The 17,102-nt window shown below is 53.4% G+C and overlaps 1 protein-coding gene across 1 annotated transcript in view; it reads left to right on the forward strand.

Annotated features, from left to right (window-relative positions):
• Positions 1–17,102, forward strand: part of MYO18B (myosin XVIIIB) — a 236,926-nt gene that overhangs the window by 9,169 nt on the left and 210,655 nt on the right. Inside the window, exons 2-8 of the mRNA XM_024741392.1 lie at positions 3,542–3,737; positions 5,522–5,680; positions 10,655–11,917; positions 12,415–12,481; positions 12,532–12,581; positions 13,325–13,432; positions 14,725–14,901. Of these exons, the coding sequence (XP_024597160.1) occupies positions 3,542–3,737; positions 5,522–5,680; positions 10,655–11,917; positions 12,415–12,481; positions 12,532–12,581; positions 13,325–13,432; positions 14,725–14,901 (2,020 nt within the window). The remainder of the gene's footprint in view (positions 1–3,541; positions 3,738–5,521; positions 5,681–10,654; positions 11,918–12,414; positions 12,482–12,531; positions 12,582–13,324; positions 13,433–14,724; positions 14,902–17,102) is intronic.

Below are 17,102 nucleotides of genomic sequence, written 5' to 3' on the forward strand. Positions count from 1 at the left end.
CACCCCATGTGGAGTTGGAAAGCGAGGGCCACAGTGGGCTCTCGCGAGATGATGAGAGTGACTTGACATCACCTCACGTGGGGGTTGAAAAGCGAAGTCACGGTGGGATCTCGCGAGATGATGGGAGCGGGCGACATCGCCCCACGCGGAGCTGGGAAGTGGGGGCCACAGTGGGCTCTCGTGAGATGATGGGAGTGGCTTGACCTCGCTCCACGCGGAGTTGGAAAACGAGGGCCGTGGTGGTGTCTGGCGAGATGGGTTCAGCTCAGCGCCACCCCGTGAGGTTTGTCTTATCAGCTTCCGGGATGGGTAGTTGTCTCTGCGTAGGGCAGGGTTTCCGGGAACGCTGCCCAAGCCGTCTTCTATGGATAAGTCCCCGAAAGCAGCTCTTTACAGGCCAAGGGGACCTCCGAAAACTCGTGAACCATGGTAACTCTGAGTGTTGAGGATGGGGTTATCTTCCAGGAGGGGGCTGGGAGGGGTCAGTGAGGGATCCTGCTCAGAGATAGAAGTGGGAAAAGCCGAAGGGGGAAGAAAGAGGCTCCTTCCTCCCCTCTTGAGCCCCTTCACTAAGATCTTGCTGTATAGTCGTCCCTCGGTATCTCTGGGGGATTGGTTCCAAGAACCCTCCACAGATACCAAAATCCATGAATGCTCAAGTCTCTTATATAAAATGGTGTAATATTTGCATATAACCCAGCACAGCCTCCTTCATATACTTTAAATCATCTCTAATGCACTGTAAATGCTATGTTAGCAGTTATAAATACAACGTAAATGCTATGTAAAAACAGTGTAAATGTAAATACAACGTAAATAGTTGCCAGGGCACAGCAAATTCAAGTTTTGCTTTTTGGAACTTTCTGGAATTTTTTTCCCCAAGTTTTGTCGATTCACGCTTAGTTGAATTCGCAGATGCAGAACCTGGGCACATAGGCGGGCTCTTCATTTTCTGTGGGGTGCTTTGTTAATTGCCCATTTTGGATAGTTCTTGTGTGTGTGCGCGCGCATGTGCTGTGTTGCCGTCTGCCTCCTTTACCTCACAAGCCAATTGGAGCACCTTCCAGTGTGATTGCAAATGCTTCCCAAACGGGCCTGAGACACTGCAGGCAGGATGGGAAATGACTGCAACCACTTTGGAAGACAGTTGGGCCAGTTCTTAAAAAAGTCAAACATAAAGTTAGCGGACAGCCCAGCAGTGCGACCTCCTGTGAATCTCCCTGAGAGAAGTGAAAACACATGGGCACACCAAGGCTTACAGGACTATTCATAGCAGTATTATTCATCAGGGCCCAAAGTGGAAACAACCCAAATGTCCGTCAGCTGGTGAATGGTTAAAGAGGATGTGGTTTATCCATACAGTGGAACGCTGATATGCGCAACGATGCAGAAAAACCTCAAAAACGTTATGCGAAATGAAAGAGGACACACGTAAAAGAGTGCATTCTCTAGGATTCCATTTATATCAGAAGCCCAGAAAAGGCAGTCTATAGAAGTTAGAAAGTAAATTAGTGGTTGCCTGGGGCTGAGGGTGGGAACAGCTAGGGAGGCAAATAGGCATGAAGGGCCTTTTGGGGGTGATGGGATTCTGGTGAGGGTTGCAAAACTCTATAAATTTATTTTAAAAACTGTAAATTTATCAAAAAGCATCAAAGTGTATGCTCACAATGGGTGAAGCTTACGGCTGGCATAGAAATTATACCTCAGAGAAAGCAGTTTTTTATTTTTACTTTAACAATTTCATCTTTTATTACTGACACCTGGATATGAGGCTGACAGGTTTTTTTCCACTTTGGGCTTGCTAATTTACATTCCCCCCCAACATTTCTATTTATAGTACGCGAATAAAGGAGACCAGAAAACTCTCTTGAGCAGGTTTGTACAGACCCTGGCCTTCTAGATCTGCGGTGGGATGAATAAAGCTGTTTTAAAATGTTTGCTAAGCATCCTTTTCGGTGGGTTCAAACTATTCCTTTAAGTCCGATGTGCTCTAATTTATTCAACTTCTCTAGTTATCGGAGACTTAGGTTTTTTAGTCGTACAAGCAACACAGTGGTGACATTTTCTGGTTGAGGATCACTTCCTCAAATTTGTTTTCCAGAAGAGGACTTTCTAGGTCAAAAGTTATGTATGTTTGTTAAGGCTTTCAAAATGATGCTAAAAATGCTTAATCTTTTCCCCAAAGCTCTGGGTCAATTAACAGTCAAGGTGTCCTACCCTTTCCTCATTTTCACGGTCAAACCGTGGAGCCAACTGCTACCTCACAAAAGAAACACACACTCTTCTGTGGTTTTAGAAATCAGGAGAGTGGCTGTCCTCAGGGGAATAGTTACGGGAAGGGGGCATGAGGGATGGTCAAGGGGCCGGTAATGTTCTATTTTTTGAATTGAGATATGATTTAATACAGTAAAATTTCCAAGCTTAATTGTACAGCTGGATGAATTTTTACATGTGCTCTACTAGCATAACCAGCACTCTGTCAGCCTAAATAAACTTAGAAGGCAGTAATCCAACACAAATTTTATTTGGGATTAAAGAATTGTAATTCGGGCACACAGATTTCGGTAGCAACGTAAACAGTGTCCTGCTAGGGAGTCAAACTCAGAGGCTTTTAAAGGCAAATGGGGGGGAGGTTTGCATTACAAAGAATTTTAATTGGAGTTGGAGGTCGAAGTTGGCCTTCGATTAACGTGATTGAGCGCTAAGGCCATCACTAGAGGGAAGTAAAAGTTCCTCACTGGGACAAATCTCAGGTGTTCTTGCAGAGTCCTTGGAATCTTTGTGGTTTGGACCAGTTCCGAAGTTCGTGGTTGCACCTGGGGAGGATGTGTGTAAGGTCCCCCTCCTTGATGGCCTGCCGGCCCCATTGTAAAACCCCTGACATAAGTGACTCCATTTTATTTCACATTTCACAACTCGCATCAAGATTCGGGACATTTCCATTGCCTTAGAAATTTCCACTCGTGGTGCTCCCACCTCCATCACTATAGATTAGATTAGATTAGCCTGTTTTTTATTTTATTTATAATATTTATATAATATGTTTACAATATTTATATACTATAACATTCATAAGTAAAAGAATATTTCGAATTAAATTCAAATGTACTTTTAATAATTTTAATTAAAATTGTTATAATTTTAATTAAGATTAAAATTTTAATTAAATTCAGTATACTTTTAAATAAAATCATGTTTTTATTTTAAAAGTTTAATAGTTTTAATTTGGTCAGGGTGCTAGTTATATAGTTGTGTTCTTTATGTGAGAGCCACTGAGCTATACACTTACTAGTATGTACTTTTCTGACTGTGTACATCAAGAGAACGTTAAAGTGCGGGGTCGGGGGCAAGGATATCAGGGCACTGTCCACTCCATGGCCAGGAGCTCCCTGCTGACCGCATTCCTCCCAGATGTAACTGACAGTGAGTTGTGCCCGGCTTTGTGGTCTTGGTTCGTGGCATTGGTGGGGGTTAGATCTGGGCAGTACCCACGAGCTAACCTGTCCCTCTCTTCTCTCCCCTCTGTGTCTCCGTGGGTCAGTCTCGTGTCCATCACCCCATGCGCTGCATGTGTCCATAAAGCCGTATTCCGTGCTGCCCAGCAGAGAGCTTCATCCCATCCCATCTCATCTCATCTCATCTCATCTCATCTCATCTCGCCTCGTCTCATCTCACGGTCCTGGTACTACTGCCTCAGCATGGCCATCTCATCACGCCTCGCCCTGTGGGAGCAGAAGGAAAGTAACAGTCAGGGCTCGGGCTGCAGCCACATGGGCCAACTGGACCCTCCAAGGACAAGTCATGGCCCCAGTGGCCCAGGCTGCCTCCTCCCACCTGGGGCCACCTGGGGCAGGGATTCTGACATTCAGAGCCTCCCTGGGGCATGTCCAGTCCCGCTTCGGTCTTCGGCCTCGGTTAGCCATGGCCTTTCCAACCCAGCCAGGCATTAGTGACCATGCCCTTGACTCCTCCCATGGCTGCCTGGTCTCCGTCTGTTCCGCAGTAGGTGGTGGGGGAACAAGGGTGGACCAGCTGTCCAGTCTCCATCCTCATGGCAGCTCTGATGAGCATGAGGGTTGTGTGGGAGAAGTATGGGTGGGGAAGCGGGGTGTGAGGGGGCAGAGGCAGGGCTGTTGGCTGCCAGGTTTAAGCCATGGGGATGGGTTTCTGAGGTCCTTGCCTTCTGTCACCATGGAGAACTGGAAACAGGCCCTTCTTCCCAGTGATTCTGCTTTTCCCTTTTGTGTTTCTCATAAGATTCCATGAAGGGCCGCCTCTTTCTTTGATGCTTGTTATCTCCTCCTCACCTCATCCCACCCTGTGGACAGGATGTAATGAATTGGAGGCTGAAGGGTGGGGTGGTCGAGAAGCTTCTTTCTGGCTGCCAGTGCCCCTCCCAGACTGATCTGGGTGTAGCATAGAATAATGCTGGGGGGAGTGGAGGTTCACACCTGCTGAGTGTGCCTTTCACTCTCAGGTTTCAGTCCACGTGAGCGTGGTGTAAACGTGAGCCCACTCTCCGTGTGTCTCTGGCTTCTCTCTTCCTAGGCAGAAGTCTGCCTTATCTCCTGGCCTCTGCTTTGTCTCCTGGCCTTTCCTGTCTCCTTTAGATTCCCTTTTATCAGCAGGGCTGCAGAGATCAAGTCTCTGCCACCCTCTTGAAGAGGACCTTGATAAGGAGCTTATTTTAAACCAGTGTGTAGCTCTGCCATAAGAAGTGCTGGAGATTTTTCTCTTTTTTAAACTCCCGAGCAGTCACAGTGATGCTGGTTAAAGACGCACCCCAGTCGGTCACAGCCAGGCCCAGGTCTCGGCCTCCAAGGTCTCTGTGGCGAGTCTCAGCCGCAATCCAAGTCCAGCTAGCTGGCTTAGACCACATTTCTGGGGTAAAATGCAGGCTTTAAAGCCCAGTATTGGAGAGCCCCTGGCTGTCCAGATTCTGGCTTAAGGACCAAGAAGTCATGGCACTGGGTCAGCGGAGCAGGCTATAGCCATAGGGCTGGATCCTTACATAAACCGTGGTTTCCCGCCCTTCCCTCCCTTACCATGCTCCTGGCACAGAAAGTGATTAAAACGATGAATTAATTGCTTAATCTATTAACTACAAGATGAGATGGGACAGGAGAGTGTGGATGATTCCCTGTGATCCATCCCCTTCTGGAAACCTGGAAAAGCTCCTTCTGAAACAGGTCTTCCCAGAGATGGGTCTGTCCCACACCAGGGAAGGGAACCAGTGGCCTTGTTCATGCAAATTCGTATTATGAGGCAACTGGGTCCAGGCAGAGATCGCACCAACTGGAGTAACCTCTGAAGCTCGTGCATTCCATTTTCATGTGCTGTCTCGAGGCTTCCCAGAGCCTCGCCGAGCCTCTCCTGCTTTGCAGTGGCCTCTTGTACGCGAGCTTGGTCGTGTACGTCCTCTTCGGGCGCCTCCCTGGCTCTGTGGCAGATTCTTTAAAGGGCAGCTTGCCTCCACTGGTTCATTCACTGAGCTTTCTCCTTCCTTGCTTCTGCAAAACAGATTCGGGAAGAGGACAGGAGCCCTCCACCATCCTCGCCCCCTCCCCTCTTCTCTGTCATCCCAGGGGGCTTCATTAGGCAACTGGTCCGGGAGACTGAGAAAGAGTCGAAGGAAGCAAGACGGAGGAAACAGGCAGTGCTTGCCTCCCCGGAACGAGAGGTAAGTGGCCCCACAGGAAGGGGACCAGGTGACTTTCAATACCTACCATTCTGGGAACTTCCCTGGTGGTCCGGTGGCTAAGACGCTGCACTCGCACTGCAGGGGGGCCCGGGTTCAATCCCTGGTCAGGGACTAGATCACACGTGCATGCTGCAACTAAAGATCCCACATGCTGCAATGAAGACCTGGCACAGCCTAAATAAATAATTTAAAAAATACCCACCATCCTGTCCTGTGAGCATCCTTTGAGTCACTTGCCAGCTTTTGTTCCTGCAGTCCCCACTTCAGCTTGATCTGTTAAACTCCTACACCTCTGTCAAAACCCAACTCAAATGGTACATCTCTGGAAAGCTCTCCCATTGCCTTCCTTGAATTCCCACTCCACCCTCTATGCCTGTCTTAATTGTGGTCAGCATAGTAATTCGTGGGTCATGTGCCTTATTTGACTAGGCATTCCTTAACAGCAACAACTCTCCCTCTCATTCGACTCTGTATCTGGAGCAGCTCTCATGGAACTTGACCCGTAGTGAACGCTCAGAAATTTTTGTTCACTGAGTGAATGCATGGTAACAGTTGATGTACGAGGGGATCATTTTGCCACTATTTCTGTAGAAAGGGAAACCTAAATATTAACTGAGGATGTATAGAGAGTTTGCTTTCATTTAAGCAGAAAAGATGTTCAGGTGGTATTCTCTGATTATCGCTGTATTGGTTGTTAAAATTCTGAAAGCCTTCCATAGCAGGTGGTAAATGGCCATGGCCCCAAGTACCCCAAGTGCCCCCCAGCTGCCATGCTCACCTAGGCCCCTTTCCTGAGTCCCTCAGAGTGGCCACAGCCAATGATTAAAGGCTTACTGCTTGGCCCAGAAGGGACCTCAGGGCCCTGCTCCAGCTGGCGTCCCTTCTGACTGGTTGGTGTCCACTTACATGCTCTGAACAGCACTGCTGGCTGGAAGCAGTAGGTGGATGAGGTGCAGTCCCTGTGCTTTAAGGACCTGCAGATTGGTCCCTGATGGTGGCCAGTGCTGCCTCCCTCCTGTCCCCCAGCTCTTCAGCCCGGGAACCCTGGCAGGATGATGAGACTGGACACCAGGGAGGCAGGCTTGGGGTGCTTGCACCTTGGGCATATCACAGTGTTAGCAGAAAGGGTATCTCCTTGCGTCTCTGCTACGCCCTCTTGAGGGTGGGTGGATGCTGCAGCGATTGGGCTGAGAGATCTGGTGGCCTCAGGGCCTGGAGTTGGCTTGAGCCCAGTGGCCACCCTGGCTTTGCCTCCCACGCCCCTTCAGCTGTTGTCTGCCTGGCTGGTCCCCCACGTGGCTGCACCTGTCCAGTCACAGTGACTCTGATGCGTCGGCGAAGTCCTCTAGCAACCGAACGGCGGGCAGCTGCTGAAACCCCGCTGCTGAGCCTTTGTGGGGGTGGTGACAGGGAGGGCAGGCTCTGTCCCGAGCCCTGGCTGACGCAGCGAAAGTGGGGGCCAAAGTCCACCCCCACAGACTGCTGTTAGGTCGTGATGCAGTGTTACTGTGTGCCGTTTATCACTGGACAAGATTCGCTGCCTGCTCAGGGGCTCACTTGGTAGCCTGTACAGCAAGGGGGTGGATGGGATTATACCCACTTAGCAGAGCTGGAGGCTCTTGCTCAAGGTCATGAGGCCAGATAGAGGCAGACCAGGGCCGGAGGCTGTGTGTCCTCTGCTCTGGCAAGCTGCCTGGGAAAGGGCCAGTCTGGGGAGTGAGGTGGCTGGTGTGGCAGCCACAGAGGCCTGGGGAGGAAAGGGTCCCAGGAGCCTGCAGGCTGCGCTGGCTTTGCTGCGCACAAGTTGAGAAGCAGAGCTAAGCAGAGGACGGGGGGAAGCTGTCACTGCAGGGCAGGGGTGGAGACTGAGTATGATGGACAGGCCTCAGACGACGACAGGTGTCTGGACCATGGGCCAAGATGTTCCCAGGGCTGGAGCAGGGCAGCCTCAGGACATGCTCCTGCGAGGCAGCAAGCCCTTGCTGGGTCCTGTCAGTTTAATTTTCTTGCCCCGATCACTAAATAACTTTGGCCTCTCTTTCCTCGCCCCAACACAGCCATTTCATTGGAGCCTCATATAATCCTTGCAGGGAGCCATTAGAATCCATCACCATTTTGCAGGAGTGGAAGACGAGGCTCTGGGAGTGACTTGGTTTTCCTAAGGCCACCCAGCCAGTGAGGGATGGGGAGAGACTGGAATAACATAGGGGCAGAAAGAGATCCATATCGGATGTCAGGAGAATTGGGTTCTAGCTCTGGCCCCACCACTCTGTGTGTTCCAGGCCAAATCCCATCCCCTCTCTTGGCCTTAGTTTGTGCATCTGTGAAATGGCTGGGCTGTGAGTTTCCTCTCAGCCCCAGTGATTCTAGATGCTCTTCTTCCCCCTTGTACTGAGAAGGCTGCAGGTGGGATCTGAGGGTTTTGGTGACTGAGAAAATCTGAAGGAAGAGAGTACACATAGTAGAGGGGAGGGAGGTTGGGATGGGTTGTCTTGCTTGGCCCACCCCTGTGTTACTGTCTCCTCTACGGGGGTTTGGTTAAAAATAAGGCACTGACTCACTGTTCAAAATGGTGTGGACAGTGGTGAGATTTGCCAGCTGCAGCCAATTCCCTTTGGAAGGTGGTGTCCTGCCTGGTCCCAGGAGGTCAGACTGAGCTGCCGGGCTCTGGCGTTCTCAGCCCCAGTTGCATGTTGCAGTCACCTGGGGGCCACCACCCAGACCAGCTGCAGCAGACTCTCTGGGAGTGGAGCCGAAGCGATAGAATTTTTTAAAGCTCCCAGGAGATTCCAGCGAGTCCCAGGAAGACAAGCAACGCTGTCAGTACTCAACAGTTAAGGGCACTGGCTTCAGACTCAGAGAGGCCTGTGTGACTTTCCATTCTGGGTTTGTCTCTTGGGCCCCCTACATCTCTGTGCTTGCTCCCTTATCTGTAGGATGGGGAGAAGTTCAGAACCTACTTCATTGGGTTCTTTATTAGGTTAAGAAGGATATTGCATTATGGCGATGGAGGGCCCATTGCAAGATCTATAAATAATAGCCATTATTATTATTATTGTCATTTTTACAAAGATGAAGATGGAGACTGTGCTCTGGAGGCATCCATCACCTAAAACAGGAGAGCAGCACAGATCAGAGCTAGAACGGGATGCAGCAGGTGGTCATGGTGCAGACAGTGCACGAACAGACAGGGCTCTGGGACTCAGGGGGGTCTGTGAGGCGGTTTCTGGTTGAGGTCTTCAGGTGCGGGTTTGTGGAGGAGGGGGCGTTTGAGCTGGGTATAGAAATACGAGTAGAATGTGGACGAGTGGAGAGGGCAGTGGGCGTTCCGGGCAGCAAGCTCAACGTGAACAAAAGCTGGGAAGCTGGGAAGCTGGGAAACTGGGAAGCCGGGAAGCGTCAGGTGCGGCAGGAGATGCCAGGCGTGGCTGAAGCATGGAGACGAGCAGGGACAGTGAGACCAGATGGAGGTGGGGGCTCCTCTTCAAGAACTTTGAATGGCAGGTGGCTGTGTTGAATGGCTTTCCTGGAGGCTCTGGGCAGCTTCCAGAATCTTTTGATGAGGTTTTAAATGACTGGCAGCAAATCGACAGGACATTAGCTCAGCGGCTGTGGCCGTGGCCCAGGTGAGAGAGAGTGGACCTGGGTTTGGGAAAGGAGACTCAGGTGTGAAGCTTTGCAGGTGGAATCAACGCAATCCTGGGACTGTTCTGGATGCAAAAGGATGAGAACCCCAGATGCTCAGGCACAAGTGTGTGGGAGGCTGGTGTTAGCAGGGTCCAAAGTGGCAGAACCCAGGCTAGGGCAGATGGCGCGGCCAGGCATCAGGGTAGAACTCCCCCCGTGGTCTCCTTCTGCAGAGGCAGAGGCGAAGCTGGCTCTGTGAGCAGTTCAGGCCACAGCCAGGCTGGTTTAAGGATGGAGGGCAGGGCGGGGCCGACATCACGAGGCAGTAGAAAGACATGGGAGAGGAACAGGCAGTGGAGACCCCTGAGTGTCGGGTACCCAGATGTCTCGGCCAAGCAAAAGTGGAAGACCTCAGGGCAGATCCAGAGCCCTCACCTGGTGTGCAGGTGTGGTCTGGGGACCAGGATAGCGAAAGTAGCAGCACATCACTTTGTTCAGTTCTCTGCAATTTCCACATCTCAGCCTACAAAAAAGTCTGGATGGTCAGGTGGTATCTGCCTGCACTGAGGGAAAACCAAAGCTCAGACAGGATAGGTGATGTCGTCCAAGGTCACCGAGCTGGAAAGCATCGGAGCCAAGACTAGAACAGGTCCTCCGATGACAGGCTCCATGTCCTTTCCCCATCCCTTCCTGGCCCAGCGGGAAGAATCAGGCATAAATAATAGTGAGAACAGTGACAACAGCACCAGTGACGGCAGCAGTAATAGCTCCTGTTACTGAGGACGTACTAGGTGCTGGGCTCAGCTTCCATATGCTGCTGGGAAGCCTCACGCCCACCTGGTGAGGTAGGACATTATGCTTCTCATTTTATTGGTAAGGAAACTGACTCAGAGAGGGGAAGTTTTTTTGTGTGGTTTGTTTTGTTTTGGCTGTGCTGCACGGCATGTGGGATCTTAGTTCCCCGACCAGGGATCGAACCTGTGTCCCCAGCAGTGGAAGCGCGGAGTCTTAACCACTGGACCACCAGGGAAGTCCCGAGGGGAAGTAATTTATCTAAGGCCACACAGCTAGTGAGTGGCAGAGTTCGGAAGTGAATTTGGGTCTGTTGGGCTCCAAAGTCCACTCTCCTTTCATAATGTCACTTGGCCTTGAGGTTCTGAGCCAAAGCCTAGGGTGTAGGGTGCTGGGGTTTGGCCCATTGCCCGCAGATGCTTGAGGGTCTTTGGATGAATTAATGGCTGGCTGAACAAATGAGTGAATGAATGAGTGAATGACAAAGCTGTCTGGTCAGCAAGCAGCTAAGTATGGTTGTGGTGTCTCTTCTAGACCCCAGAGATTTTCACCAGCCAACCCAACAGTGGCACCAAATCTGGAAGCCAGCACATCTCCCAGGACGACCAGTCGAGCTCTCCTCAGAGCTCAGACATTCTGGGCAAGAAGAGTGAGGGGGCCGGCACCATGGACCCGGAGCTGATGACCAGTATCAATGGCGAGAAGCCCCAGGAGTCGGGCCCCAGTGTGACACCAGCCAGAAAAAGCCTGCCCTTCAAGAGAGGGATAAGGAGGGGCGATGTGTTGCTGATGGTGGCCAAGCTGGACCCGGACTCAGCCAAGCCAGAGCAGAGGACCCAGCCCCGGGATGGCCCCGCTTGCAAGACCCCAGCCACAGACCCTGGAGGGGAAAAAGAGGGGGAGACCCCAGGGACTCCTTGTGGCCCCCAGGCCAGCACCAAGGATGCAGCTCTGAAGGCTGAGTTGACCCAGACTGGGGATCTTGGGAACCCAGGAACTGTGCTACTGACCAAAGGCGAGAAGGATCAAGGCACAATGGGGAAAGGGGGCGGGGCCCCCCAGACCAAAGGGACGAAAGGGGGTGAGCCCCAGGGCAGGGAGGGGCTGGGTGAGGGGGGGCAGCTGGGGGCAGCGGAGAAAGGGAGAGGGGACCCCCCCAAAAAGGGGGCAAAGTGGAATTTCTCTAAGGTTGCAGCAGGTGAAGGGAAGTGGGCTGGGGCCCAAGCCCAGGTGAGAAAGTGGGGAGGTTCCCTGGGCAGAAGGAGCAAGTGGGACGGTCCCCAGAGTAAGAAGGACAAAGAAGGTGTGCTCCTAAGTAAGGCGGACAAGACAGACGGACCTCAGACAGAGGTGGAGAAGACGGGCACAGTACAGGGGAATGTGGGGGAAGCTCCTGGAGCGATGGAGAAAGCAGGCGAGCCTCGGAGCATGGCTGGAAAGGCAGGTGAGCCCCAGGGGAAGATGAAACCGGTGGGACAACCTCAGAGCGAGTCTGGGGAGGCAGATAAAGCCGCGAGTAAAACAGAGAAGGACTCTGAAGCCCCCAAGGAGGTGGATGCACATGGAGAGACCCCAGTTACAGCTGGGAAGGAAGACCAGCCTGAGCGCAGAGGGCAGAAAGCAGAGGACTCCTGCGCTAGAGCCAGTGATGGGGCTGGGGCCCTGGAGATGGAGCCGCAAGGACCCGGACAGCCTGCCCTGGAGAACCATGTGGAAAGGCCTCAGAGTCAGGAGAGCCAAGAGGGGCCAGCCCTGCAGGAGGGGAGCAGAGGAGGCCAGAGCGGAGTCTCAGACCAGGTGAGGGGGCTGTGGCCCCGGGGGCGGGGAGGGGCAGGCCAGAGGAGGAGGGGTGGGAAAGGCAGGGACAGGAGACGGATCGGGAGTGGAGGGCATGGCCAGCCTAGAGAAGGGAACAGGCACTCCCCCGACCACAAGCGGGGGTCTTGAGGACCCCGCAGCACCTGTCCCGGGGTGAGATTCTCCGCAGTGAGGGAACCACCACACCTCTCGAGCCTGAGCTTGACATGTCACACAGCAGTTCTTCGTGCTGGTGAACAGCAGACGGCTTGAAGTGCAGGTTCCCGGTCCCCACCTTGGAGCTTACCGTCCAGAGAGCTGGGGTGGGGCTGTGGCTTCTGCATTTAAATGAGCACCCTCACCGGTACCGGGAGATTCTGATTTCGCTGGTCCCAGACGCACTGTGAGAAGTGCCCACGTAAGGGGTCTGCCCCTCACACGGGGGTTGGGGGAGGGCAGCGTCATCTTGGTCTAATTTATGCGATCTTTGCCCTCAGGCTCCTGAGGACAGATGGTATGAGGCGGAGAAAGTCTGGCTGGTTCAGAAGGATGGATTTACTCTTGGTAATTAGGGGTGTTAGCACATCTGGGGGCTAAGCCTCTCCCTCTTACAGCCCCTGCTGCTGCCAGCTGTATTTGCCAGGTCCTGAGCACAGTCTGCGGAGTAAAGGGTGGGGGGGAAGGGGGAAGGGGCAGCTGGGACTGGGATGGGGATATGTGGCTTTGGGGTGGGAATAGGTAGATGTCATTTCACCCTTGGCAGCTGGTCTGTTGGGTGCTGTTTTCAAAGGCATTTGTTCCTTGGTAATTAATTAATTTAACTAATTCATTAAAGCAGCAAGCATTGTTTGGTTCCTACAGTGTTGCTCAAGGAACTTGGAGTCTAGTGCAAGTGGGCAAATGGATTTCATTTCAGTGGGTTTCATTTCATTTCATCTTTTGCTGGTGATTTGGGGCTAGTGACCAAACGCTACGGAGAAGTTACTCTGAGTCCCATTCAGAACACGGCTGGGAAGAGTGATTGATTAGTGATGTCTGTCATGGGCCCTGGAAAGAAAACCGGCAGCCTGTATGCCATTATCTGCCGTCCCAGGTCTATATATGCATTGGGTCAGTGCACCCAACCATCTGGGTGCCTGGCGTTGTGCCAGCTGATAAAAGCCCCAAATGAGTCAGACCCAGCTTCTCTCCTCAAAGAGTTTGGGGTCACAATTCAGAACCCTCCCTGTAAATAGGCTCCAAGGGGAGGTGACGCTAACCCATTTCTGACATGTCTCAGATCTCTCCAGCTCCTTGGCCTGGCTCAGCAACTCAGAATCAATCTCTCTTCTCCTTTCTTTTCATCTCCTCCCCACCTGCCCTGTCTTCTACCCTCCCCTCCTTCCCTGCTCCTCTTTTTCTCTCCAGGTGCTGAAGCCAGACGAGGGAACAGCCGACCTGCCGGCAGGAAGGGTGCGACTGTGCATTGATGCGGACAAAAGCATCACTGAGGTGGATGAGGATCACGTCCATCGGGTGAGCCCCCTGCCCCCTCCCGGCCTGCTCTGCACCCTCCTTCCCCACCCCTGGGAGAGATTTCCTTGTGTTGGACTGCACATAATACTTCGGCTTGATGCCCTGGGGGGATTACAGGGACGATCACCATTGAAGCCATTACTCTGCTGGAGGTATATTGTTAAGGGCTCGTTACTCTGTCCCATGGTGTCCCCTTTATGAGGACACGTTAAGAGATGTGTTTGTCAGGTCTTGGGACTGGGAGTTCTGCTTGATCTGAGAAAGTGATTGTTTTCCTTTTTATGGACTTTGCAAATCATGCTACAAAGCATGCTTCCTTTTTCACCCTGGCTGCCAGGGAATTCAGAGCCGGATGAGCAGTTTGCCATTAACCATCGCATAGGTTCCAGTGGCCTACCTTTTGGGCATCAACCTTTTGTTTTTTTGGTTGTTTTGCATAATTTTTGCACTACACCATGAATCTATCTGCGGATAAGTTGAAGTCTAATGATAGAAGTAAAAGGTCCTATCCTGATCCTTTTCCACCCCTCACAGCCTACTAATTGAGAAGGAGTTTCCTCCAGGAGTTCCATGTGGGCCTCGTTCATCTTCTTCCCTCTTTGCTCCTTCTCTGCCCACCCCGGGGCCTCTACTCCCACCAGTGCTGGGAGTTTGCAGAAGGCCAGTGTCCTCAGAAGAAAAACTGACCCATGAAAGAGCTGAGGGTTGACCCAAACACCAGAGCATTAGGCCCCAAAAACTCCCTGAAGCTGGAAAGAATGGTAGGAAGGTTTTTAGAGTGGATGCCCTAAGGAGAGCTGCAGTCATCCCTTGCTTCTAGAAGGGTTTGGGCATATTTCCAAGCGATCAGTGTATGATGGGCTGTCAGAAATGGGGCGGTTAGGGCATTGGCCTCCAGCCTCAGTGTCACAGAGCACACGCAGAGCTCCCTGACAAGACCCAGAAGAGGAGGAAACAGCAGAGGACACTTCCTCTAGAGCACCACCCGTCTTTCGTGTTTGAGAGACAGAAGGTGCTGGAGTCTTGCTCTGTCGTCCTGAGAGCATCCCCCCTCCCAGTGCCACGAGCACAGGGAGGAAGGACCACGCGGGGAGGGGGCGGCTGCACAAAGAGCAAAGGAGAAGAGGTGCCCTTGTTTCATTTGTAGGGTTTCCTCACTCTCTCCAGAGTCCTTGTGTTCTGTTCTGGTCTTTGGCACAGAGCTCTCCAGGGACAGGGTCACCAGGGCTGTGTGTGTGTGTTTGGGGGCCTGGGGGGCAGGAGGCCAGAGGACACTGTGTGATGGTTCACAGGCCAATCCGCCCGAGCTGGACCAGGCCGAGGACCTGGCCTCCCTGGTCAGTGTCAACGAGTCCAGTGTGCTGAACACGCTTCTGCACCGCCACCGGGCTCGGCTGCTGCACACCTGCGCTGGGCCCGACCTGATCGTCCTTCAGCCCCAGGGACCCACGGCGCCCTCTGCAGCCAAGGTGAGGGGGCACCATGGGGCCAGGGCTGGGGGACTGCGCAAGAGGGGTGGGGTGGAGGGGTCCCTCTGCATCTCAGGGGAGAGCAGGGCAGCCAAAGCCCCCTGCAGATGTGTCTGTGGGCAGCATCCTGCAGACATGGATTCTGGGGCACCGTGGGCATTGGGTAGCCTTGGGGACCACATGAACCCCCTCCTTAGAGGGGAAGGATGAGTAACTGATAGAAACAGCAACAGGAGTGTGAAAGACAGTAATAATAAGAGAGAACGTATTGACTATCAGCTGTGTACCAGGCACCGCTGCAAGCACCTTCGTGTGCATCTCCATCAATTCTCGGGCCCACCTGACAGGACAGGGACCACGACCAGCCCCGTTCCATGGACGAGAAGCTGGGCCAGCTGCCAGACGAGCTGGGGTGAAACCCAGGCTGCCGGCCCCTCTGTGCTCTGAGCCCCATGCTGGACCTGCGGGAGTCCCAGACACCCATGTGGACGGGGAAACAGAAGCCTCGGTTCTGCCTTTACTTACTTTTCCCTGTGGAGTGTCAAATGGCCCGTTTTTTGTTAAGACGACAGTCAAAGCAAAGAAAACCTGTCAGCGCCACCTCGTGGAGAGGTCTGCAGCTACAGCCGAGTCATTTACACCCCATCCCCTCCATTCACTCAGTGGCTCCTGATTGAGGTATCGATTGAGGGTCCCGTATGCCAGGCTTGGAGGGAGGAGCAGGGAAGAAGGTGGGCAGATAAATCTGCCTTCGTGGAGCTCTCATCCTCTTGGGGGAAGACGGGCCCAACGTGACAAAGAGAAACGTGTGGAGGAGACAGCAAGGTGGAGGTCAGGAGGAGCGGGGACGGGTCGTGCCAGGCCTCATGCACGGTCATAGTGACTCCGCTTCTACTCTGAGCATGATGGAGATTTCCAGCAGAGCAGTGATGTGGTCTGACGCTGTAAAAGGACCCTCCTGGCTGCTCAGTGGAGGTTAGGTAGAGGCGGACAAAAGTGGAGGCAGGGAGACCCCTCGGAGGTCAAAAGTCTTATCTGTGCTCCATTCTGAGGGCTTGGTGGGAAGGTTCAACAGACCGCAGGTACCTTGGGGAGATCAGGACACCTCTCTGGCCGGGGCGTTCTCATCTGTCAATGGAGGATGAAAAGCTGCACCTTACCCTTTGGCGTCCTGTGGGACAAAGCCATTCCTAGCTCCCGAATGATGCTAAGTCCATTAAAAAGGGAACAGTGGCCCTGCACCCCCTCCCCGGGGCTCCTCTTCTTTTGGACGCCCCCCCACCCTTAGGTCACCCTCCAGGCCCCTCCTCAGCCTGGCTGTTGGCCAGGGGCTTGCAAGGGCGACGCTGCACTCGCCCCTCCTTTGCCAGGGAGGCTGTGCTTCTGTTACTGCAGCCCAAGGCCCCGAGCGCCTGCTCTGGTTCCTTGGGGGCCCCTGGGAGGGGTGTCCGTCACAGGCCTCTCCGCAAGCCCACTTCTCACGACTGTGACCGTCCTCGATGGCGGCGTCTGCCAGACGGCCTGGGTCAGAGAGCCTAAAAGTGCGGGGATTGGGACCCACCCTGGTAGGAGGAACTTGAGTCCCGTGATCCCCCTAAGCCCCTGTAACCCTGCGGTGGGCGTGGGTCCCCCTCAAGTCACGCCGCCTCCCACACCCACAGCTGCGTTCTGTCTTTGGCCGAGTCTCCTCTGGTTCCTCAGATGGCCACCAGGTGGGAGCAGAGACCTGCGGTGAGGCTGGGACTGGGGCCACCTTGAAGATGGGCTAGGAGCGGTCCAGGCAGGGCTGGGGGCCTCTCTCAGTGGGGGTCTGGGCCGGCTGGGTGGCTGGGAGCTGGGTGCGTGCCTGGGACTGGCCTCTTTTGGGGTGAGTGTGCTGTGACTGCGTGGGGTGTAGATGGGCACACCTGTGTGCAGAGGCCTCTGCAGCTGTTTGTTGGGTGTGTGTGCCCTTGAGTGTGCCCGTGTGCAAGCATGCAGGGGTAGCTGTGTGTGACTGCGGGGCCTGGGTCTGCAGAATCCTCCCTGTTCCCCTGCAGGCCTGAGAAGGCTGACGATTGGGATAGCCTGGCCCTTGAACTTTATGTTTCCAAAGCGGGAGGTGGCTCTGAGGCTCAGACCTCAGGCCCCTCTGCCCGCTATGTTCCCTTAGGCTGTGTCCCGCTAGTGTGGAGGCTTGTCCTACTTTGCCGGCTTTGGGG

This window comes from Neophocaena asiaeorientalis, unplaced genomic scaffold (assembly GCF_003031525.2).
Source record: "Neophocaena asiaeorientalis asiaeorientalis breed wild unplaced genomic scaffold, Neophocaena_asiaeorientalis_V1.1 scaffold648, whole genome shotgun sequence".
NCBI classification, from domain to species: domain Eukaryota; kingdom Metazoa; phylum Chordata; class Mammalia; order Artiodactyla; family Phocoenidae; genus Neophocaena; species Neophocaena asiaeorientalis.